This window comes from Podarcis cretensis, assembly GCF_951804945.1.
Source record: "Podarcis cretensis genome assembly, chromosome: 17".
Classification (NCBI taxonomy): Eukaryota; Metazoa; Chordata; class Lepidosauria; order Squamata; family Lacertidae; genus Podarcis; species Podarcis cretensis.
In genome coordinates, this window is record NC_137187.1 from 25,631,298 (window position 1) to 25,655,737 (window position 24,440).

General features: G+C 42.6%; 1 protein-coding gene across 14 annotated transcripts in view; it reads left to right on the forward strand.

The window, feature by feature from the left end:
• ELAVL2 (ELAV like RNA binding protein 2) overlaps nt 1-24,440 on the forward strand; it is a 161,017-nt gene that overhangs the window by 101,921 nt on the left and 34,656 nt on the right. For 12 of the 14 annotated variants that reach the window (XM_079959632.1, XM_079959628.1, XM_079959635.1 and 9 more), the window contains one exon: nt 1,833-2,076. In XM_079959632.1, the coding sequence (XP_079815758.1) occupies nt 1,833-2,076 (244 nt within the window). The remainder of the gene's footprint in view (nt 1-1,832; nt 2,077-24,440) is intronic. The other 2 variants (XM_079959626.1, XM_079959631.1) reach the window with 1 other exon arrangement.

Below are 24,440 nucleotides of genomic sequence, written 5' to 3' on the forward strand. Positions count from 1 at the left end.
TGAGCTCTGGCAAAAAAGCCCTGTTTAATAGCATTGCTTTATTTGGAACAGCGCAGATGGTCTTGTAGCTGAGACATAATTACAGAAATAGAATCATAAAGGGACCACTAGGGTCATCTAGTCCAACCCGCTGCAATTCACGTGGGGCTCGAACCCACAACCCTCAGATTAAAATCTCATTATCTAATGATTGAGCTGTTCCAAGGAATCCAGACTCCTGAATCTGTTCATTTGAATGATGGTCTAGGATTTCATTCTTGCTGTCTGAATATGAAAATACAATATGCAGCTATATGATGATACCGTGGTGGTTGTTTTTTTGTTTGAAGAAGCCTTTTAAAAATTGTTTTCAAACAACGGATGCTTAAAAAACATATTTATTTTTAGGAAGCTTTAGTCAGAGGACAATGTTTTGGCCCAACAGTTATTCAACTTCTGGCAGGTATAGCAGGAATATTTGAACAGTGAATTGCTTAAAGTGTTCTTGGTCATTTTGTGCATAGGCAGTTTAGTTTTGCTTAGAGCCTTTTGTGTAGAGTTTATGTTGGTTGAAGTGAAAGGATTGCTTATCGCGAAGATGTGGTTCTTTAAAAATACACACTGAAGAGATTTTCTCTCTTTTTTTTCCTGGAACCCAGTTATCTCCTGGGTTAATCCATAATCCTCTCATCCCTTCGCAAAATATGTGCAATTAATGTAAATACAGACTTATTCCCATTATTGTCAATATACAATTGTAAGTCTTCTTGAACTTCCCAAAGGCAGAAAAAAGGCATGTTTTGCCAAAAGGCAAATTGCTGACTCTAAGCTGGAGGTTCCGTTGTGGAGCTTTAGGGTAGAGAACAGTTTTACTGGCGCAACTTGAAATAGGGTTTGTGTTTTGTATTGGGGAAAAATTAATTGAAATTCTTTAAATTGATGAAATTTGTCAGATTCGATTGAAATCTCTGAGCTGTAAGATGTCAGCAGTACCCAACGATTGCCAAGCAGTAGCAAACCTTACATTGAAATGAATACACACATTTAGAATAGTCACATCTTATATGAGCAACCCCAGTTCTTCTGGTGGACAATATTTGAGGTTAGTCCAGTTTAACTAGAAGCATAGATACAAAGATCTCTGGGAACATTAGGAAGAGCAGGAGATGTCAAAATACTTGCATAATAATTGATGGGTACACCTTTTCCTATCTTAGAGTCACCGGCAAAAAAGGGCTTATGTCAGAAGCAAACACCCACTCTACTTTAATCCTCACTTAAATATGCAACATTTTGGAACAGAAATTCGTATTTTGCCACCATTGTGGCCAGTGCGGCCAACTCTCTTCAATACTGCAAAAGTAACCAAAACAGTACATTGCTTCTAGTAATGCCTTTCGTAAAGTCTGCCATTGATTGCCATTGTTAATTTAGCTTTTGCAATCACCATTGAAATTTCTAGTTTGTGTTTTCCTTAGCTGAACAACTCTGGGGCTTCATCTGAATTTTGTATTTGCACAGTTAAATCTTAGGATTTACTGAAATAATAGCACTGGCTTACGGGGAAAAAATATTTCTAATCCCTTGCTGTCAGTTAAAGCTCATGGGATTCCCCCCGCCCTAACTTATAAAATCTTTCAGTAGAACCTTTGTTGTTGTTTTTTTTTAAAAAAATGTCTAAATGGATTTTATTGCTAGATAATTAAAACTATTTCATTTTATTGTTAAGACCATTATTGCAGACCTGACAGTTGGGCACTATTTTATAGTGACAAAGCTTTAAATTCTTGGCTAGAATCGCTAATAGATTCTGAAATATGAATTCTGACAGTTCCCATTTTCTCTGTTTTTAGCAGGTAATTGCTGCCATGGAAACACAACTGTCTAATGGGCCAACTTGCAATAACACAGCCAATGGTCCTACTACCATAAACAACAACTGCTCATCGCCAGTTGACTCTGGAAACACGGAGGACAGCAAAACCAATTTAATAGTCAACTATCTTCCTCAGAATATGACACAGGAGGAGCTCAAAAGTCTGTTCGGGAGCATTGGCGAGATAGAATCCTGCAAACTTGTAAGAGACAAAATAACAGGTACGTAAGCACCAGTTTTTTGCATAGGCACCAACACGTACATGTTACTGCTTAAACAGGAGTCTGAATTGCATTACTTCTGAATTTCAGGGGGGGGGGGACGTGGTGTTTTATCTCATTTGTAATGTGAGAAATAGAAAGCTTAATATCAAAGAATAGTTTGCAAAGGCTTTTGGAGAGCAATATTTTGTCGCCAAGGCAACATGCATGTTCATCTTCTTAGCAATTCTTGGTTTTCACTACAGAAAAATGAAGTCTTGACAGATTTTAAAACTGCCTGCTTGTAACTTAATTGTTGTCATGGGGCGAGGGTGACGGGAAAACACCAGAAAGTGAAGCTGACCTTTGCAATTCACCTTAAATGTTCTGAGAAAAAGATCAAATGAATCATGTGTGGACGTTTCGGGAAACTTTTAAAATTGGCCTTAGATCCCTTGATCCTTCACAACCAGTGCAGAGCGCAACACTAGCAATGTGGCGCTGAATATAATTTTTCTTTAAGAAACCCAACGGTGCCACTTTTGGGTTAGTAAAATAAAGGTCTTAAATAAAAGTGGAATTTAGGATCAGAAAACGTCTAAACAGTTTACAGGTACAGATGCCCAGTGAACCGTAAGGAACAGGAATCAGTATTTTAGTCCCAGTTGAGGAAGCCACGTGGTACTAAACACCCCCAGCTGTTTTCTGCTCACAGAAGTAGACCATGTGAAATACTGTATTTTTCCGTGTATAAGACTATATTTTCCCCAGTTTTTTTAAAGTTTAAAATTGGGTGTCGTCTCATACATGGAATGTTGCAGTTAATTTTTGGCTCAAATAATAGGGTTCGTCTTATACATGGGGGCCTTTTATACATGGAAAAATACAGTATATAACATGAAGAATTTGCAGGTCTATCTCAAGTGCAGCAAAGTCCATCGACTTCAAGGCACTGAATCCATCCTGTAGTTTTCCAGTTCATTATGGGTCACCCTTGGCAGTGAAACCGAAGTTTGTTCATGTGCTAATAGTTCGACAAAGTCCTGCCCCCACTCCGACTTTGTCTCAAGGTTCTGCATTTGCATTATTCTCTTGGCAGCGTCCAAGTATTGTGTTCCATCTTTCCCCCTCTTTGTTCCCATTCATCACCCTGTTCCATAGTTGGCTGCCATATTGACACTTGGATCTTGGAATCTCTCCTGAGCTTTCGGGCCAAAAAAGGCAGCAAGGGAGCTTAGTTGTTGTGACTCTCCAGTGCTTGAAACGAATTGCACTTGCAGCTGGAAAGTTGGGTTGAGTAATCAGCAGTATATAAAAAGTTAGCCACTTAAGTGTTTTTTTGGGGGGAGGTGGGTGGGTGGGCATGGCTTGGCTTAATACACTTTATGGAAGTGAATGGAAAGTATGTGGCTCTTGCTAAGTCTTGGAACCTGCTCCCAGGTTCTACACTGCTTGTAATTGATAATGTTGTTGTTTAGTCGTTTAGTCATGTCTGACTCTTAGTAACCCCATGGACCAGAGCACGCCAGGCACTCCTCTCTTCCACTGCTTCCCGCAGTTTGGTCACACTCATGTTGGTACCTTCGAGAACACTATCCAACCATCTCGTCCTCTGTCATCCCCTTCTCCTTGTGCCCTCCATCTTTCCCAACATCAGGGTCTTTTCCAGGGAGTCTTCTCTTCTTATGAGGTGGCCAAAGTATTGGAGCCTCAGCTTCAGAATCTGTCCTTCCAGTGAGCACTCAGGGCTGATTTCCTTCAGAATGGATAGGTTTGATCTTTTTGCAGTCCATGGGATTCTCAAGAGTCTCCTCCAGCACCATAATTCAAAAGCATCAATTCTTTGGCGATCAGCCTTCTTTATGGTCCAGCTCTCTTGATAATGTAAGAGTGTCTTTTTTGGAAAATCAAGAATTGCAATTCAAGCAAATTTTACTTAGGAGTTTTGAGGGGGACTCCTGTCCAGTCACAGTTTCTGCAATGGATAAAGCAATAAGCCTGGGTTTAAGAGGCTGTGTATAGAACCAGTGGCCCCTCACTGAAGTGAGGTGCGGAGCATAGAGAATACTTTCTTCTAGGGCCAAGGGAAAGGATTGTCCCATTCTGTTGGCTTCCACTACCTCCCCAGTTCCTCTGTCTGAAGAAGGGGCAGAGGAGGCCCTTATCAGAGCAAAGCTCGTTGGCTGAGAAAGTTCATGCACCACCACTGTGGTGGGAAAAGGCTGAACTGGCTCAGTAGCTTTTGAGACCCCTACTGAAATCAGTTCTGAATTGCCATGGCAAATTGCGAATTTCCTGTTCTGCCTCTTGTTGGGCAACCACAGCTTAATCCTTGGCAGGCTCTTCATTTTGGATTACTAGCAGGAAAGCTGTCCTAAAAATGCCCAGTCAGCTTGAAAACAGGTGCCAACTGTTTATTCTTCCGGGCTTCACCGATCTAATGTAGAAATGTCCAAATTTGAAGTAGTGCAAAATTGTTATCTTTCCAAGAGGAGTGCCTGTTTTTGATTGAAGTCCTATGTTCTGGGAACATTGAGGGAGACGGCGAGGGCGGATGTAGGTATTTCTGATTTGCAATATGGTCACTGAAAAACTCTAGGGAGAGATCTGTCAAAATTTGTAGCCTGTTAACAGATTCCTGTGCTGTGGACATTAGGGCCTCAACTGATTATTATTTTTAGCAATTGTAATAGAGTGAAGCAAACCAATAGACCAGATTTAGAAACTACCAGAAATAAAATTTACAAAATAGGCAGCTAGGATTTCTGCATGTTTTGCTTCGCATTATACAGTGGTCAAAAATAAGTATATTTGGAAAGAAAATTCCCCATATTGTAGTCTTGTATTGTAACTGTAGTCTTCAGTTTACGCTTGATGAAATAACCTGTTGGTGGCAATGTTGGAAACAAGGAAGAGTGAATATGATCTCCAAGTTTCCCAGGGGCACTTCCAAGTCCTTTATCTGTTACTGTTACATTTGAGTTATCTATATCTATATCTACACCTATCTATCTATATAGATATATATATAGAGAGAGAGAGATGTGTGTGTGTGTGTGTGTAATGTATATGTGTATATGTATAAATATATGTGTGTCTCTCTGTGTGTATATATATATACACACACATATATTTATATATATGTATATATGAGAATGTCCAGTAGCACCTTAGAGCCCAACTAAGTTTGTTCTGGGTATAAGCTTTCGTGTGCATGCACACGTCTTCAGATACTTAAAGTTGCATTGCGACTCGTTATATTGTGTGCAAAGTAGCTCAGCTCTTCCAGAACCGTTACCCCAATTTCTGTACCTCTATGGGAGCCAGAGTATGGATGCCTATACTCAACTATTAGCTAAGATTATCATTCTTTCCTACTCGGCTAGCTCCCCTTGTCCTTAAGGGTGAATTTCAATCTGTATGGTCTCAGGCAGTTATAACTGAAATTTTAGCCCTGGTTTTCCCCTTGATCATTTGCTCAGAATGGGTTTTGGTCAGGCTCAACCAGCCATCGGGCAGCGTATGACCTAGAATGCCAAACTGATCTGGGTAGGCCCCACTCCTTTATTGTCAGCGATTGTAGCAGGTACCATCCTGGATTAGTATAATATATTGACCGATAAGACAGTCCTAGGTGAGAAGGGTTTCCTTTCTGACAGATAGATGACCACCTAGAACCGCTTTTATGTCTATGTGATTTTACATCATTTTTTTCCTCTTTCGAGCTTTTAAAATTTGCCATTGGTGTTCACTGTCTTGAGATTGGTAATTGACCATAATAAAATGACTTGTACCTCTATGGAATGGTATGCCTTTGCGTCCCATGGAATCGCTGAAACTTGACTCTGAAGATGACTGAGGTTCATCAGAGCTTTATAGACTGAGAAGGCAAGTCCATTCAGTAGTGTGCGTTATAAAAGCTTCCTTTTTGTCATTGTTCTGCGTCCTTAATTGATGAAATTCGAATGAGCTGATATTCAAGCACACAGGGCATGAAGTAAACTGCTCGCATTTTTCATTAACAAGTACAGTGGTACCTCGGGTTACATATGCTTCAGGTTACATACACTTCAGGTTACAGACTCCGCTAACCCAGAAATAGTAGCTCAGGTTAAGTACTTTGCTTCAGGATGAGAACAGAAATCGTGTTCCGGCGGCAGCAGGAGGCCCCATTACCTAAAGTGGTGCTTCAGGTTAAGAACAGTTTCAGGTTAAGAACGGACCGCCGGAACGAATTAATTACGTAGCCAGAGGTACCACTGTATATAGCAAGTTCCCATGCTTTTATTAAGCAAGATTGGATAAATTGGCGAAGGGCAAAGTCTGCCCCTTGATAAACTTTACTTTGAGCCTAACTTTTGCGTAACTTTTGCACTGTCTATCGGTTATACTACTTCAGAGTACAGGTGTGTGCTCACATAATGGAATAATAATAATAATAATAATAATAATAATAATAATAATAATGTAGTACCTTGCCCATCTGGCTGTATTGCTTAGCTCATTGGAAAACTAGGTCTCTGTCTGCCTCTTTGAGATTGTTCTGTTCCACACTTCATCTCTTCTTAATACTAAAGAATTGGGAAAGATGGCTGCCACCTTTATTTTTATGCCTCTTTTATGAGACTATGGAAATGGGATCTGAGGGTTTGTGTGAAGGGTTTCCCTGGGAATTCCCTGGTCACTTTAGGGGGTGAATTCACGATTCACAGGCTGGCCCTTACGTGTTAGTTCCTCGGCACAGAAAGAGGAAACACTAATCGTGTTGCTTGGGATCTTGCGCAAGTTGCAATGATATGGCTGCATTTCCACATAACATGACAACGTGTAGTTGATGTGGCATCCTTGAGATGCCATAGAAGTTCACATGCACAAAGGAAGTCTGGAAAACACAGTATCCCAAGAAATCTATTGATTGTTCGAAAACAACTTTCATCTGATTTCCAAAGACTTGACTTTCTAAACAGTGAATATTTGCAAGATGCAAGAATGCTCCCAAGTGCCTTCTTGGTTACAGATCCCACAACGCTCCTTGGTTTTCCAGGGAGCTGTTGCAAATGATGAATCTGATCAGATGTCTGCTATAGAGCACAAATGGTGTAAAACTCAACACAGAGAATAGCAAACATGGCACTGTTACGACTATTTCTCAATAAAGCTTTACAGTGGCCCTGACACACCCTAGTATTTCTCAGTGGTCCTGGCATATAGGGAAATGGGAGAGACAAAGACAGAAGAGAGGAAGGAAGCAGACGGCGAGAGATGCAGGCAGAAGAAAAAGACTGGATCTGGAGTGGATCAAGCAGAAGATCCATTCCAGCCATTTTCTTCTGCCTGCCTGCCAGTCTCATGACTCACCAACTTTTTGTGGAGAGAGATCTAAGGGGCTAAGGGACTGCTTTCGTGACAAGCAAGCGAAAAGGAGCCAGTATGTATTACATAAGTAAAATTTAGTTCTTCATTAAAAAAAAAAGTTTAGTTCAGTTTTAGTTTCTTTAGTTTGATGAATATTCACCTTAAAAAAACATCATTGGCTTCATTCCCTAATTAAATGCATTGTGCATGCCTACACATCCAAAACCAGGGACTTGTTCATTTCTCTTTCGTCAATAAGGCCTAAAACAATCCCTGTTTCCACTAATTTCATCTGTTCCTCACACTCCCTTTCTGACAGAAGTTCAGTTAAGGTATGTGAATTTCCCAGACACCAAGGTCCAACTCTCAGGGTCTTCTGGCGGTTCCCTCCCTGCGAGAAGCCAAGTTACAGGGAACCAGGCAGAGGACCTTCTCAGTAGTGGCACCCGCCCTGTGGAACGCCCTCCCATTAGATGTCAAGGAAATAAACAACTATCTGACTTTTAGAAGACATCTGAAGGCAGCCCTGTTTAGGGAAGCTTTTAATATTTGATGAATCATTGTATTTTAATAGTCAGCTGGAAGCTGCCCAGAGTGGCTGGGGAAACCCAGCCAGATGGGCAGGCTATAAATTTATTTTTATTTATTTATTTATTTATTTTATTTTTATTTTTTATTTTATTACTGGTCCAATATCTTCAGCAAGTAGTCTACAATCTCCTCATCATTCTCTTAGCTCGTATTTGACTCCATCCTCATCCAACTGCATCTCTAGCCAGTTTCTTGTTTGTTGTATTTAAATATGTTTTATGTGGGTTATGTCTTTAGCGATATGCTCCTTTATTATTATTATTATTATTATTATTATTATTATTATTATTATTACTACTACTACTACTACTACTACTACGTTTGCATCCCTTGTTGTCTGCCTGGCTGTGTGTGTGCATGCCCTCCAAAACTGTATTCCTTTTCATTCTCCTCATTTGAACAAGTCAACTTCCATTTTCTGAAGGAAACCTTTGCCTGTAATAGATTCCTTGACTCTTTTTGTTAATCACATTGAAGTCCTCTTGGGTTTGGTGGTGCCTTTCCAGATTGGAGGTTATATTCTAGCCGAGCTGTAATTGTGACTTTGAATAATTCCCATGCATTCTGAAGAGATCTGCTTCTTGACTTCCTTTCAACTTTTGTTTTACCAATCCCCCTCATTTTTGAGATGTTTCTTCTTTGGAATTCAGATGTGAAGGTGCCAGACTTTCTTGGCAGTTGTCCACTTCCATACACATGTGTGGAATTTGTTAACAATTCAGCCTTTGTGTTGTATGGTTTTGGGGCTTTGTCTAGCAGGGGTGTGTTTGCAGGATGGGAGCCACTTTTCAAAGAAGTGGATAACTTCCAGTTGGTCCAGGCTCCAACTTATCTTAATAGTTCATTTAAAACTTCAAGTCTCAACCTGAAAGAGAGTTGTAAAAGGATCTCTCCACCCCGGGTGAATGGGCATCAATATGGCAAACACAATTCATTGTAAGCAAGTCTAAAGTGAGGCACAGTGAAGCAAAAAATATATATCTTACTTTCACATAAACATACACGAGGTCTGAACTGCGGAGGTTCGCCCAAAGTTTTACAGCTGGGGGGGGGGGAATCGCTCACACGCAGCATTGACGCTGACAATCGCCGGTCGCCAACAATCGCCCACTTGTCACAGCGACAGCCAATTGCAAACACACCCTTTCTCAGAAAAAATCTCTTACACGACTGAGAAAATCTGTCCGCTGGCAATCATGCACAGAACCGTCTTTAGCAGATGTGGTGCTGGGGTGCAAATATCCGCCCAGCGCCCCCAAATTACCACAGATAGTGGGGGGGGGGGGAGCTGTGCACTGCCAGCCATTGGGGGGGGGGGGCACAACTCTCCCCCATGCCGCTGCAGGAGAGTAATCCTTGCAGAAGCTTGGGAGGAAAGCTGTGCAGCAGCCAGGCATATAGTTGGCAGGGCGCAGCTTCCATCCTAAGCCTCTGCAGGGACTGCTCTCCTCCCGCAGAGACTTGGGAGGTAAGCTGCATGCCCGCCAGCCATATGGTTGACGGGGCGCAGCTGGCGGGCATTCAGGGAAAGGGGAGGCCGCTGGAAAAGCCACGCAGCTCCCTCACTCGCTGGGCGCCCCTGAGAGGCTGGCGCAACGAACCACTAAGCCCTACAGGAAAGACGGCTCTGATAGTGCATGTCCCAGAACAGCAGCGACAGCCAATCCACAGCAGTGTTTGCTGCAGAAACCAATCACCAACCCAATTAGAGAAGCAACAGCCCATCCAAAGCAACCAACAATTGTCGCTAACAAGCTCCTGCTCGTAGCTGCCACCAATCACCTGTCCACCCCATTCACTATCCATGTATACAACAAGGCACCTTGGGGTGGCAGCGGACAACTCCATGAAGGATTATCCCCCATGTTTGGCAGCTGTGAAAAAGGCGAATGCTTCTGGTGTGCATGTGGGAAGCATTGATTTGAAAGCTTCCGATGTCATCATGCCTTCATCACACCACCCAAATGATCAAGGGGATGGATCACGAAAGGTTAGGGCAGGCACCCCCAAACTCAGCCCTCCAGACGTTTTGGGACTACAGCTCCCATCATCCCTAGCTAACAGGACCAGTGGTCAGGGATGATGGGAATTGTAGTCCCAAAACAGCTGGAGGGCCGGGTTTGGGGGTGCCTGGGTTAGGGCATTTGAGTATCTTTAGAGAAAAGGTAAGAGGATGTGTACTTGAAGTATCTAAAATTACACATGGTGGAGCAGTAAGTGGATAGAATAATAATAATAATAATAATAATAATAATAATAATAATAATAATAATAATAAAAATATTATTTCTACCCCTCCCATCTGGCTGGGTTTCCCTGGGTAGCTTCCAACAAAAGATACATTAAATACATTAAAACCTCAGTCATTAAAAACTTCCCTAAACAGAAGGAAATCTTTTCTCCTTCTCTCTTAACGCTAGAGAGAACCACTGAGCATTGGATGATTCAGTTCCGGCAAGAGAAGAGACCTTCCTCACACAGTGCACATCTTCTCCCAAAGGAGCAAGTAAGGGCCACCAACTTGGATGAGATTAATGCATGGATGAGACCAGGATGGAGGACTAATCCAGAAACCCCTCCTTACATTCTTCACTCTCTTGCAGAAAGTCACAAAGCTTGTGGTTCAGAATGGTTTCTGGCTTCTTCACTGGGTGGTTTTCAGATGAGAAAACAGCCTCATAGACACGAGGCCTTGTCATGTCCCCCACGTATTGAGTGTCAGTTGGCAGAGTTCCTTCGGTATCTTCTGGCTGGCAGTGGCAACACGGGGTGAAGAAGATCCGCCAGTCTCTCTTGTGCAGTTGCTAGCCGTCTTCTCTTGATCCCCAGATAGCATAGGAGCTGCATCCCTATTGCAAACAGCTCCGTAATTGTCTGTTCAACCAACCAGCTAACACCAACACTTGGCTGTCGTAATTCTAAATGGCTTGTCTATCTGTAGCTGAACCTGCACATTTTAGCTTTTGTATAGTTAATATACTTCCTCCTCTTGGTCCAGTATACCTGAAGGAACGTCTCCACCCCCATCATTCTGCCTGGACAATGAGGTCTAGCTCTGAGGGCCTTCTGGCGGTTCCCTCGCTGCGAGAAGCCAAGTTACAGGGAACCAGGCAGAGGGCCTTCTCGGTGGTGGCGCCTGCCCTGCGGAACGCCCTCCCACCAGTTGTCAAAGGGAAAAATAACTACCAAACTTTTAGAAGACATCTAAAGGCAGCCCTGTTTAGGGAAGCTTTTAATGCTTAATAGGTTGTTGTATTTTAGTGTTTTGTTGGAAGCCGCCCAGAGTGGCGAGATGGGCGGGGTATAAATAAATTATTATTATTATTATTATTATTATTATTACTCTCACTTGTTCAAGTGAAGGTGCAGTTGGGGGGTATATAATTCTTGATTTTGAAGAGGTGGCAGAAAACTTTGATTAGAGCAACTGAGGCACATTCTAATCTTACTTAGCCTAGCTCAGGGGTTGGCAATTTCTTTTAGCTACGGGCTGGTCCACTGTCCCTCAGACCTTGTGGCGAGGCGGAGTAGTGGCACCAGGGGGGGAGCTGGAAGAAGAGGCAAGAGGGGCAAGTAGTCCTGCTTCCCAGCCCCAGTTGCTGCGCTTACCTTCCCCGCTGCTTCTCGTGGGTGGGCAGAGGGAGCTCGTCCGCTCCGCTCTCTGGCCCACAGGAGCACCAGCCCGGCGACGGCGGAGGGAAGACGAGTGGTGCGAAAGGGCTGGCTCTGGAGAGGGGCTGCTTAAAATGGCGCTCAGCCAGCTCAGCCCAGCCCCCTTCCTCCTCTAGGCAGGGCGGGGAGAAGCCAGGAGGAGGGAGGGAAGAGGCGCCACCATGGTGTGTGTGAGGGAGAGCAGGGGGAAATGGAATGGCGCAGAAAAAAATGCCGCAGCCCGAACAAACAGAATCTCCACGCCGATCCACTGACAGTCCGTGGGCCGGATCCTGAAGGCAACTGGGCCTGATCTGGCCCGCGGTCCTTAGTTTACTGACCCCTGACCTAGCTGATGATATTAGTGGGGTAGGAAAGCAGAGAAAAATTCTTACCTGGCAACCCATATGCCCCAGAAGGTCATTCCTCAATTCCTGTGAGAGGGGCCATTCTGAGCTTAACAGGCTGGGTGAACAACTATGATATATTTTTAAAGGGCAGGGTCCTCTATAGACTGGCCTTGCCTAGGTTGAAGTTCGATCTTTTTGTAGGATCCCTTCCTTCTATTTGCAGCTTCACCTCTCCTGGTTTTTCAGGCTTCTTATGTTTGTGCTTAGGCCTATCCCAGCAAACGTGCTCCTTTTGAATGGAAATTTGGATACCTTTGACAAAAATTTAACTAGACTCACCAGTTGTGGGTGAGATGGGATGCTCTGAAGCAGCAGGTAAACTTGCTGAGTCACCCAAGTGATGGCTGGGCGATACCAGGTTTTCAGCATCACGATCTATCTTTCTAGCATGTAGGGCTGTGCAATAAATTTCCATAACATTGAATTGAAATACAGTGGTACCTTAGTTCTCAGACTTAATCCGTTCCAAAACCCAAGCGTTTCAAAACCAAGGCGCACTATCCCGTAGAAAGTAATGCAAAATGGATTAATTCATTCCAGACTTTTAAAAACAACCCCTAAAACAGCAATTTGTGCAATTTACTATCTAACGAGACCATTGATCCATAAAATGAAAGCAATAATCAGTGTACTGTACTATAAAATAAATAAGACAGTATTGTGGATGATTTTTTTTTTTAAAAAAAAAATTCTTACCTGCACTGATGATAGTCATGTTTGGATGGGGGGGGTTTGCTTTTATCCATTTCTGCAGACAAATCAATCAGTAGCTGAACTGGGTTCTACACAGTCACAAAAGCAAATTAACCGAAAAAGCCTCAAAAACAAAAAAAAACCCAAAATAAATTGCAAAAATAAAAGTGCCAAACTTAATTCGTTCCAAAAGTCCGTTTGACTTCCAAAATGTTTGAAAACCAAGGCGCAACTTCTGATTGGTGCAGACGCCCCAGAAACCATAGCCAGCAGTCGCATTAGACGTTTGGCATCTGAAAAAACTTCGAAAACTGGAATACATACTTCCGGGTTTTCGGCATTTGAGAACCAAGGTACCACTGTAACATCCTGATAAGTGTTTCAACAAGGCAATATACCTGTGAACAAGAGGTGGAGACTTGACAGCTTTCCAGGGGGGTAGCTCAGCTGAACAGATACTTTGCAGATAATTTGTGTCTCCTGCTTTTTCTCTCTCTCACAAACCAGCAAACTCTTTCAGCTTCACCTGGTATCTTTCCACTTAGAGCACAGCTAGTTATGCAGAGCCTGCTAACAATCCAGGAGGAACCCCCCACGGCTAGACACAATCAAAGACCCAGCAGCAGAGTAAACGAAGAACGTAAAAGAACTGGAAAGCACTTACTTCCTTCACACTCACCCCCACCGGTGGAAAAAAAGAAGGGGAAGAGTTTTTATTTTCATTTTCTGGTGGTGTTTATGTTGTAGCTTTCTTCCATATTAAGAAAGAATGGTATTTTTTTTAATTTAAAGGAGTCTGACTTTTTGCTTGGGATGCGGGTGGCGCTGTGGGTTAAACCATAGAGCCTAGGACTTGCCGATCAGAAGGTCAGCGGTTAGAATCCCCGCGATGGGGTGAGGTCCCATTGCTCGGTCGCTGCTCCTGCCAACCTAGCAGTTCAAAAGCACGTCAAAGTGCAAGTAGATAAATAGGTACCGCTCTGGCGGGAAGGTAAACGGCGTTTCCGTGCACTGCTCTGGTTCGCCAGAAGCAGCTTAGTCATGCTGGCCACATGACCCGGAAGCTGTACACCATCTCCCTCGGCCAATAAAGCGAGATGAGCACCGCAAATCCAGAGTCGGCCATGACTGGACCTAATGGTCAGGGGTCCCTTTACCTTTACCTATCTTTTTGCTTGCTTGCTTGCTTGCCCTGCTTCCCTCCCTTTGATAAAAAGGGAGAGATAGGTGGGTTGAGGGCTTTTTTGGGGGTGGAGGGGAGAAGATTTAGCTGGCTGCCTTACGTTGAAATGGGAGGTTTGGTACTATGTGAGAATGATGGGGAGGGTTTTTAAAAATAGATCCATCAGTCAAAATGAAAGATCCCTCATCTCTTCACACGCTCCTCTCTGTTTCCCTTATCAGCTTGGCTTCCCTTGTAAACCAGCAAATTGGAAGTATGCACTTTTCAAAGTGCTGCATTTTGGGGGCACACCCAAGTCCACAGAGTAGCTCAGAACTTTAGTGGAGCCCCTGATCTGACTTGAGGCACCTTGTTGACTGGCCAGTCCAATAAGGAAAAACTCACCTGAATCATCCCATTCACCTTGTCATTGAGGATGTACACAGAGCTAGTGCAGATGTCTTCTACAGCCCAAGCCGGGCCACAGTGAGGGCAGCCAATCCTTGCCAAGTTGGTCTTCCTCTGTTCTGCCCACCAAGAGTCTGTGCTCATTGCATCCAGGGGTGCCTTTTTTCAAAGAGGGCCATATTTGATGAAGTGGACGTGCATGAGGGCCAGCCAAAGTTGTTGGGGGCAGGATTAAATCAACCAGTAGGCCGGATTAGGCCCTCGAAACGGACTTTGGACACCCATAGTCAGTTGTAGAGCAAAGATGAAGAAAGCTGGGAGTTTGTTTGGGATGTGTGATCAGTGTAGACTGTTGTGCAACATGGAATATGGTCAGTGGATCGCTCAACATTTGGGGGCTGCATTGGGAAGTAATGTACTCGTGAAAGTACTGAATATTCAGCCCTGGCGAATGTACAGAATATTGCGTGTACCGAATATTAGTACTCCTTAGTACCGCCGAGTTCTGTTGCTTTCACTGGCTGATGCGGTGATTGTTTCATCAAACGTTATTTCAATAAATATTCAAACAATGGGCAGAACACTGTGTTTTTGAGTAGGTTTAATAATAACAACAATCCAGAAATAACACTTTTCCTTGATATCCCATCACACCGGTCTAAAACAAAAGTAGCTGATCCAATAACCTTTTAAGAAAAAGTTATGAATTTCTCATGGTGCTATTTTTGCCCCAAGTGCTGAGTTGTACATAAGGCATTCTATGCTCCTAAAGTGATACATAAATTCAAAGTTTAATATGAAAGTTAGTTTTGTACCTGTTTGCATTCCCCAACCCCTTCTCATTCGCACTTTTCCAGAAAGCGGTATATTTCAAAATTTGGAGAGAAGTTTCCTCTGTTGGTACAAACGGTCAAAGTTAATGTGTGTATGTGTTTTGTTTTTGTTTTGTTTTTAGTGGATTACTCTAGTTGATCAAAATTTAAAGCAAATAAATGGCTATTGGGTGACTTTGTACTTCCCCAGCCAATCTCATGCTCTTATTACATAAGATTGCCTGCACCTAGCACCCCCCAAAAAGGATGGACTTAGAAGTTTTAATAGTTAAATAACACATTGTGTGCTCAGAGTTTAATATTTATTGATGAAACACTGTATAAATAAATTACCTGCTACAAGAAAGCCTTCTTCCCTCACTTGTCAGATCTTTAGCTTTGACTATGTTAGAGTTTAATTCTGAAGCTTGCCACTGGAATATCTTTAGAATGGCTCCATTAACGTTTACAGTTTCACGGTTTTGGTTTGTAATTTCTCTCTCTCCAAGTGATGCAGCATTCTTGTATGATTCATTATGCATGTGTTTTTCCTGTAGCTGTTAATGGGGAAAAGCACCAATTTGCTAGGGGTTTAGAATGTGTAAAACTTCTCCAGTTTCTGAATTCATAATTCATAATTTGAACTGTGCCTTAATTGTCTGGTTTTTAAAAAGGCCTCCTTTCACTCTCAAATGTGCAAAAAGCAAACACTAGAAATACACTCACACACATGCACACACATATTTTAAACATCTGAGCTTAATGGTATTAATGGCCTGAAGTTTTGTGTCTGGCATTCTGAATTGTCCTGTTTGTGCTTGTTCCTTTTTACTCACTTCCTTTCTTGAATGCCTTGAAGCCCAAATGCTTCTGTTCTGGTTTAGTATTTAAAATGGGGGAGCGTGGTTACTTTGGCTATGCATTAGAGAAAGCTCTCCTTCTGCCTTTCAAAGTCCAGAGTCAGAAGCAGATTAAAATGATGCTTTGGAAGAAATTTTACCACTGGAATTTTGGGTAAAGTGAATTACGTATGGGGTATGTCAATTTCCTCTTTGATCTCCCTACATTCCCTGCTTGCTGTATCTTTCTCAAATGTCATTTCGGGTGGAATTGGCATGGGGGATTGTGCCTTTTCAAAGGAGTGGCTCAGGGAAAGAGCAGAGGAAGCTGGTTTGTCCTAGTATCCTACAATTTAGTTTTGTACTGTGATCTTACCTGCATCCAGTATGTTTCGCACATGAATATTTAAGAGCTTGTTTTTGTTTGTTTTTTGCTTATGCCTGTGTAGCAAAATAGATTGTTCTAAAACAGGGGCCAGCAAACTTTTTCAGCAGGAGCCTGGTCCACCGTCCCTCAGACCTTGTGGGGGGCCGGACTATATTTGGGGGAGGTGAACAAATTCCTATGCCCCACAAATAACCCAGAGATGCATTTTAAATAAAAGGACATATTCTACTCATGTAAAAACATGCTGATTCCCGGACTGTCCGCTGGCCGGATTTAGAAGGCGAATGGGCCGGATCCGGCCCCCGGGCCTTAGTTTGCCTACCCATGTTCTAAAACATTATTAACGTTAAGTTTTTTTAAAAAAAGAAAGAAAAAGTTCAGGGGAGTTTTGAAAGCTGTGTGGTTTGGTTTTGGTTGAGTTAGGTTAATTCCTTAGTGAAGGTTCTATCTCCAAAGTTGCAACGATTATTTCACCAGCGTGTGTACTTCATTGTGTTCAAATTCTAATATACAATAATAATTCTTGACTCATTACAGCTGACAGTCTGAATGATTTCCCTGTTGTTTACTTGTCAAAGGCTGATATTTTTATAATCACCAAGCATGGGAAACATAATGGCATGGATGCATAGCCAGATGAACATAATTTACTTAACTTGTGCCTTTAGACTTGAGTGCACGAACTCGTTTTAATTTTTCAGAAGCGGAAGAAAACTCTATTGGTAGCAGAGAGGCTGCTGTATAATCCTTCACATCCCTAAAGTATGAAAATGAAGAAATATGTTTAAAACTTTACATTTGCCTCGGGCAATTCAGGTCTAATTTGATGCATCTCATTTTCTTTATCTTCAATAGTTCATAGAATCATAGTTGTTTCCCTTTTCTATAGTGATTTAACAAATCTCCATCTTTCTAGCTCAGAATTAAAGTTGAATGTTCTGGGGTGTGCAGGTTAGTTGTGTAAATTCTCAGTTCATCTCTACTCCTGATCACTTTCCTTGCTTTGAGCTCCTAGCAGAAATATACTCTAGTGGTGAGGTGGGCTGTGTGTTTGGGGTTTTTTTTGGCAGATAAGACTTGAAAATCTCCCTGCTTTTTGGGGGGTGGGGGGTGCGGATGGTGGCTAATGGATTGAGGTTGAATATTGACAAGGCAGTAGTACTGTTTCTGCAGGACAGGGGGTGGGCAGGTGGGGGACGACTCCCTGGTCCTGAATGGGACCAGGTGCACAGCCTGGGAGTTATTTTGGACTTACAGCTGTCCATGGAGGTGCAATTGTCCATGGACAATTCTGTCCATGGACGGCTGTCTACCATCTCCATTTGAGACCCTACCTGCCTGCGCCCTGTCTCGCCAGAGTGGTACATGCTCTGGTTATCTCCCACTTGGACTACTGCAATGTGCTCTACGTGGGGCTACCTTTGAAGGTGACTCGGAAATTATAACTAATCCAGAATTCAGCTGCCAGACTGGTGACTGGGAGTGACTACCAGAACCATATAAGTCGTCCTAAAAGATCTTCAATTGCTCCTGGTACGTTTCCGAGCACAACTCAAAAGCCATAAATGGCTTTGGCTCTGTATACCTCAAAGAGTGTCTTCATCCCCATCGTTCAGCCCAGACACTGAGGTCCAGCTCTGAGGGCCTTCTGGCAGTTCCCTCCCTGCGAGAAGCCAAGTTACAGGGAACCAGGCAGAGGGCCTTCTTGGTAGTAGCGCCTGGCCTGTGGAACGCCCTCCCATCAGATGTCAAGGATAAATAACTACACAATTTTTAGAAGACATCTGAAGTCAGCCCTGTTTAGGGAAGCTTTTTCACGTTTCATGTTTTACTGCGGTTTTATAATTTGCTGCAAGCCGCCCAGAGTCAGCCCAGTGAGATGGGCGGCATGTAAACAAATTATTAGTATTGGTATTAGTATTAATTAACTTCATTGCTCCTGCTTTGTCGCTGTCAGATCCTGCCTCTGACATATCCTCTGGTGAGGATATGTGACTCCAGTTTAGAATTTAAGATGCAACAACAGCTTTGTTGATAGGAATTTTATTTTTTTTTATTTTTTTAATAATATTTATTAAAGATTTTCAAATATAACAAAAAAAAAGAAAAACATCCAAATTTAAGGCCTTATTTTCAATATCATCTTCCCAGGACTTCCCCCTCCCCACCCCCTCTTATATTCCAATTCTTTCAAATAGATTCAGCAAATTCTTACCCCAAATTTTAAAATTATTATCATTAACCCAATTTAAAAAATATTTTCCCATCCCCTAAAATCGACCTGTTCCCTTCCACGAGTTCCCCTCTTTAATATAAAATACAGATTAAGATAAAAAAATTAAAAAAAGAATAAAATATAATTTAACACCCTTTGGATTCCAAATTTCCCTCCCCCCTTTCCCGGTTGCGTTCCCAATGTCCATCAATATCTACTGTCTCCTGGAGCTCCCACATCTAAGCCATAATCCTTCACCAGTCCACTTTGCCGTCTTTTTAATAATCTTTACCGTCCTTTAATCATCTTTAATTTCAAATGTCCAATCTTGGAAGGGGTCTATCTTCCAACTTTGTCCAGTTCTTGTTATTCTTGTTGTTCTTGTTGTTCTCTCTTCCCTTTCCCCCCCCCCCTGCTCTCCTGCACAAATGTTCTAATTCCAAAAAGCTTGTAATTCCTCTACAGAGGCTTTGTTATTCAGGAACAAAACATTACGTCAAGTCCCTTCCATTCTTCAATAGATAAATCTATTGTCTCCTTTAGTGTGTAGACCTCTGTAGACAAAATAGTGTTCCATTTCTGCAGTTTCCCAGGAGATAAAAAGTCCGATTCAAATTCCATGCCAGCGATACTTGTAATAACCCACAGCTTCTCTAGAGGGATTATAGTAACTCAGTTTCATTCCCGATCTCACCCACCAGTCAAAGTAACTTATTATTCCTTGTTTTAAACAGTTTATATCCAATTTATAACAAATGTAACCAGCAAAGTCCTCGTAACAAAGTTCTCTTTTTGTTCTTCAGTTTTGGCAGCTCCTTTGACAGCTGTCAAAACCTCTATTTCTCCTCTCCAGGCGCTCTCACGGATCGCTCCCGGGGTTTCCGGGGGGGGGGTTGTATTTTAATTCACATTCCACTCTTCTCCTCCAGCCCAGCTTATAGTTTTCCATCGCGAAATTAATATCTTTATCAAAAAAAAAAAAAAAAGGTTGCACTCAATCTTAGTTGTCAGGCCCTTTGCTTTAGCTCCTCTACAACAGGGGGGAGGTTGACTTCCTTTTTATACCTCCCCCGCTCGCTCCGAATTTAAGAAAAAAATTATTCCCCTTTTTAATCCAAGTTCCAATTACTCACGGGTTATTCTTTTAAGTCCAGATTTTCAATGGAAGAAGTCAGCGCTCTCCGCCAAATGGCATGCGGCTTCGCTCGGCAGGGGAAGCGGAGAACTCACAGCACCACCACCCCCTGTCACCCGCTCCGCAGCCTTTAAAAAGGCTCCTTCGCGTGGTCGGGCGGGGCGCAAACGGTGCCCGCCGAGTCACCATGCCCATGGGTTTCAGCGCCCATGGTTTTTGAGGGTCCTCACGTCGCCGGCGCGGTAGAACCCAGCCCCTGCCGAGCAGACTCCCTCTGGAGCTTGGAGGGAGTCCGCCATTCGGCGATGGCGCCAACCCGGAAGTTGTTGATAGGAATTTTAAAAGATCTGCAATGGCTTAAAACGTAACCGCTAAATTCCTTTCCACTGGTGTAGATTTATATTAATCTGAGACACTAGAGCACTTTCCTTAAACCTTTCTCAGCACCTGATGAGTTGTCTTCCTATTTAAGGTGGGTCCACTAGCTGTTCATATGTATTTCTGCTGCTGTCACCCCCACCCCATACCACTGAGTGGTAAATTGGACAATCCTCACGTGGCCTGCCTGTTCCAACTCCTAAACCTTGAACCCATAATGTCCATATGTGAGGATATCCTCTTTTATCCTGCTAAAAATGGCTCAAGGGACTCCCAAACTCCACTCATACCTTCCTATGCTTTGTGAAGGTTCTATTTAGCCTTCTGCATTTGTTTTAACCAACTTTTATACTGTGTGTTGTTGTTTTTTTGTAACCTGCCCTGGGACCTCCTGGTGTCGTGCGGCTAAGAAATCTAATAAATAGTAATACTTATACCCTTGCCAGTATGGTTTTGGTGAAGAAACCCCTTCAGCCCTGGCCACTGTAAATAGGCTCTTGGGTCCCCAAATATTGGCAACCAGAATTAACCCATGCTGGGTTGTTGGTGCTGGACTAAATGTAACGGGAGGAGGAGAGCAAGCACCCTTCTCTTTTTATCATTGCATAATTTTGTAGCATCTCTTCTTTCTCCAGGTGAGTTGGGTGAAAAAGTGCTTTCCCACTCGACTCTTCTGTGGGAATGGGGAAAGGAATGGGATGATACATACACACACACACACACACACACACAGAGAGAGAGAGAGAGAGAGAGAGAGAGAGAGAGAGAGAGAGTTGATATACACTTTTGGGTTTGCTACGTTCGCAACCCGAAATTTACGTTACCCAAAGGTAATGTAACCTGAGGGTCCACTGTGTGTGTATGTGTATATATATACAGTGGTACCTCAGGTTAAGTACTTAATTCGTTCCGGAGGTCTGTACTTAACCTGAAACTGTTCTTAACCTGAAGCACCACTTTAGCTAATGGGGCCTCCCGCTGCCGCCGCGCCGCCGGAGCACAATTTCTGTTCTTATCCTGAAGCAAAGTTCTTAACCTGAAGCACTATTTATGGGTTAGCGGAGTCTGTAACCTGAAGCGTATGTAACCCGAGGTACCACTGTACACATATACACAATCTTGCTCAACACAGTAGAGTTGAACATGCATTTTTTCCTGTGAGGTGATCCCCTATAGTTTTACCTTCTTGGTACTTGGATTGCTGTGACTACTGGGGTGCTTTTCTGATTACATATAAGTGCTTTAATTGTTGCGCCATTGGTGATGGATGTTTGGTTGGTTGGGATCTGGAATAGAGCCATCTTGACAGTGGCACCTCTACCCTCTGAGATCAGGCAAGTGCCTACTTTGAGTTAGCAAAATTTGTGGTTCATTGGCCCTATGGATGATCCAAGAGTACGACTGGCCAATTTAGACATGATATTGACAAAGCGATTTATTTAAACTTGGAAGTATTTTGTTAATACTTTCCACAGGCTTTGTATTGTATTGTGCTTTGTGGCCAAAGGATGGGGTATAAATTCTTCAAGTAAGTCTTCTGCAGGGTGGAAATGTGCACACAGAGCTTGTCTGCTGCTGGAATTGATCATTCTGGTATTAGTATAAAGCAGGCTTCCTCAAACTTGGCTTTCCAGATGTTTTTGACCTACAACTCCCATGAGCCCTAGCTAGCAGAACCAGTGGTCAGAGATGATGGGAATTGTAGTCCCAAAATATCTGGAGGGCAGAGTTTGAGGAAGCCTGGTATAAAGGCTCAGTTGTCTGTCATCTTTTTTATTTTTAAATTTTCTCCTCCACTCTTCTTCAAAATTTTACGGTCCTGGTATGAATCACAAAATAATAACTCAAATAAGAATAAGAAAACCATTTAAAATGATTTAAGAATAGCATTAGAAAGGAGATGGCAGCCGTCAGTATATCTCAGACATAGTCTTTCTCTCTCACACCCACACTTGGTGTTTTTTTCAAGGAAAAGAGGTGATGGTACACATCCTGTCCCCCACTGCACCCCTGCCATCGCCATTTGCCCCTACCTGCCCCCTCTCCCCTTCTGGCAGCAAGATGGTGGTGAAGGGAAAGAGGGGACAGTATGAAAGCATTAGGATTGTCCCAATAATAGGGAGAGGCAGAGTAGAATGGCTTCTATGTCCTGTAGGCCAGAATTGTACTGTTGGGTTCACAAAAGATGTATACAGTGGTACCTCGGGTTACATATGCTTCAGGTTACAGACTCCGCTAACCCAGAAATAGTGCTTCAGGTTAAGAACTTTGCTTCAGGATGAGATCAGAAATCGTGCTCCGGCGGCGCGGCGGCAGGAGATGGCCCCATTAGCTTAAGTGGTGCTTCAGGTTAAGAACAGTTTCAGGTTAAGAACGGACCTCCGGAACGAATTAAGTACTTAACCTGAGGTACCACTGTATTAGGTAAAGGAGCGGTCTTTTCTGAATGTGATAAAGTTAAGTGCTGATACATAACCAGACTCCTAAAACTGCTAAGCAGTTAATTGAGAACGAAAGTTATTTCATGCATTTAAAGGGGGGTATCTTGGAAAAAAGTGCTGGGAAAACAACAAAAAAAATTTTTTTTTGCCTTTTCCCCACATTGATTTTGTTTGCTTTTAAATGTGTGCACTTGAACTAGGATTTTTTTTTAAAGGGGGAGCCTTTTGCCAAACATTCATTTTCAAACGTTTTTGTTTGAAAGCTTAACCAGAGATTGGGGAATTTCATTTCCCAACTATAAATGACTTTCAGCTTGTGCTATATGACAAGCGATGCATTATTAATGTCCCAATCTTGGAAATTCTCTTCGTAGCAAAGGTTTGAAATTGAACGTCCACTGGCAAACGGTTTTTCACAGATCCACACTGGACTTCCAGTGATGCATACCCCTTTGAGATTGTTTCAAATGAAATTTGTCGGATTAAAAATAGTAGCTATGCAACATTTTGGAGGAGAGAGTTGCTTCCCATATTACTTTTCTAAGGTGTGAGTACGTTAGGTGATATCTAGCTAATTCATTCCATCAGTGCAAGGATTTCCACTTGCGCAAGAAACTCCCCTGCTCCCTGCTCCCCCTTTAAAAAAAAATCTGTTCTGGGGGTTCCCCAATCCTTTGGAGCAGATTTTTTTTTTGGGGGGGGGGGGAGTTCTGTTGTGCAAGTGAAATCCTAAACCGCCTTCACTACCACGATCTCTTCCTCTCTGCTAACATGTAATCAACTTCCAGGGGTGGGGTTGAGCGATATATTATGATATATCATCCAAAAACGATGTGAAGTACATATCGTGATTTCGGTTTCCTTCCTTTTTAAAGATTGACCACTGTGTTAGCTTTCATGGATTGTGAAGTTATTATCGTTAATTGGTTGAGAGAGTGAAAGGTAAAAAAAAATTAAAAAGTGGGTCCAGTTGGCTGAAAATACCATCAGCCTTGCTTTGCAAGGCTAACTGCGGGACTGGGGCCAGTAAGCACACAGCCATCAGAGGCCAAGGCATGGGAAGACGCAATATTCAGAGGACAAGCATCTTGGGATGTAAACAGGCCACAATGGCAATTGTCAGTAGGTTTTGGCGTAGGCCTTGGGTGTATACAATGGTACCTTGCTTCTCAAATGCCTTGGAACCCAAAGACTACAAGTAAATGTTCCGGTTTGCAAACTTTTTCCGGAAACCGAACGTGCTGCATTTTAAGTGTTACGCTTCCAATATTAGTGCCACACTTCCATTTTGAGTGTTACGCTGAAGTCTGTCTGTTTTTGCTATTTATTTTGCGTTTTTGTGGGTCTTTTTTGTGACTGTCTAGAACCCAGTTCAGCTACTCATTGATTGATTGATTGTGTGACTGGAGTACATTGTTTATTGCTTTCATTTTATGGACCAATGGTCTCGTTAGATAGTAAAATGCATGTGAAATTGCTGTTTTAGGGGTTGTTTTTAAAAGTCTGGAACGGATTAATCCGTTTTGCATTACTTTCTATGGGAAAGTGCACCTTGGTTTTGGAACGCGTTGGTTTTGGAACGGACTTCCAGAATGGATTAAGTTTGAGAACCAAGGTACCACTGTATACCGAACCATCCTGGCTGTCTGATGGTTATTTGTTTGGAAGTCGATCCTGGGTTACCGATCACCCTATGATGTTTGCCACACACACAAGGAACAAGGGTATAGTTTGAGTGCCTCACTTGTAGTTCTATAAATCATTTAATGTGCCAACACGAATAAAAGTTATTAATATTGCAGTTGTTGCATAAGGGATTATTATTTTGACTGGAATGTAATGGAAATTAAGATGATTTTGGAATGCAGAAATAAAGGAAATTGTCAAACCCTCAATTCTAGCATGGG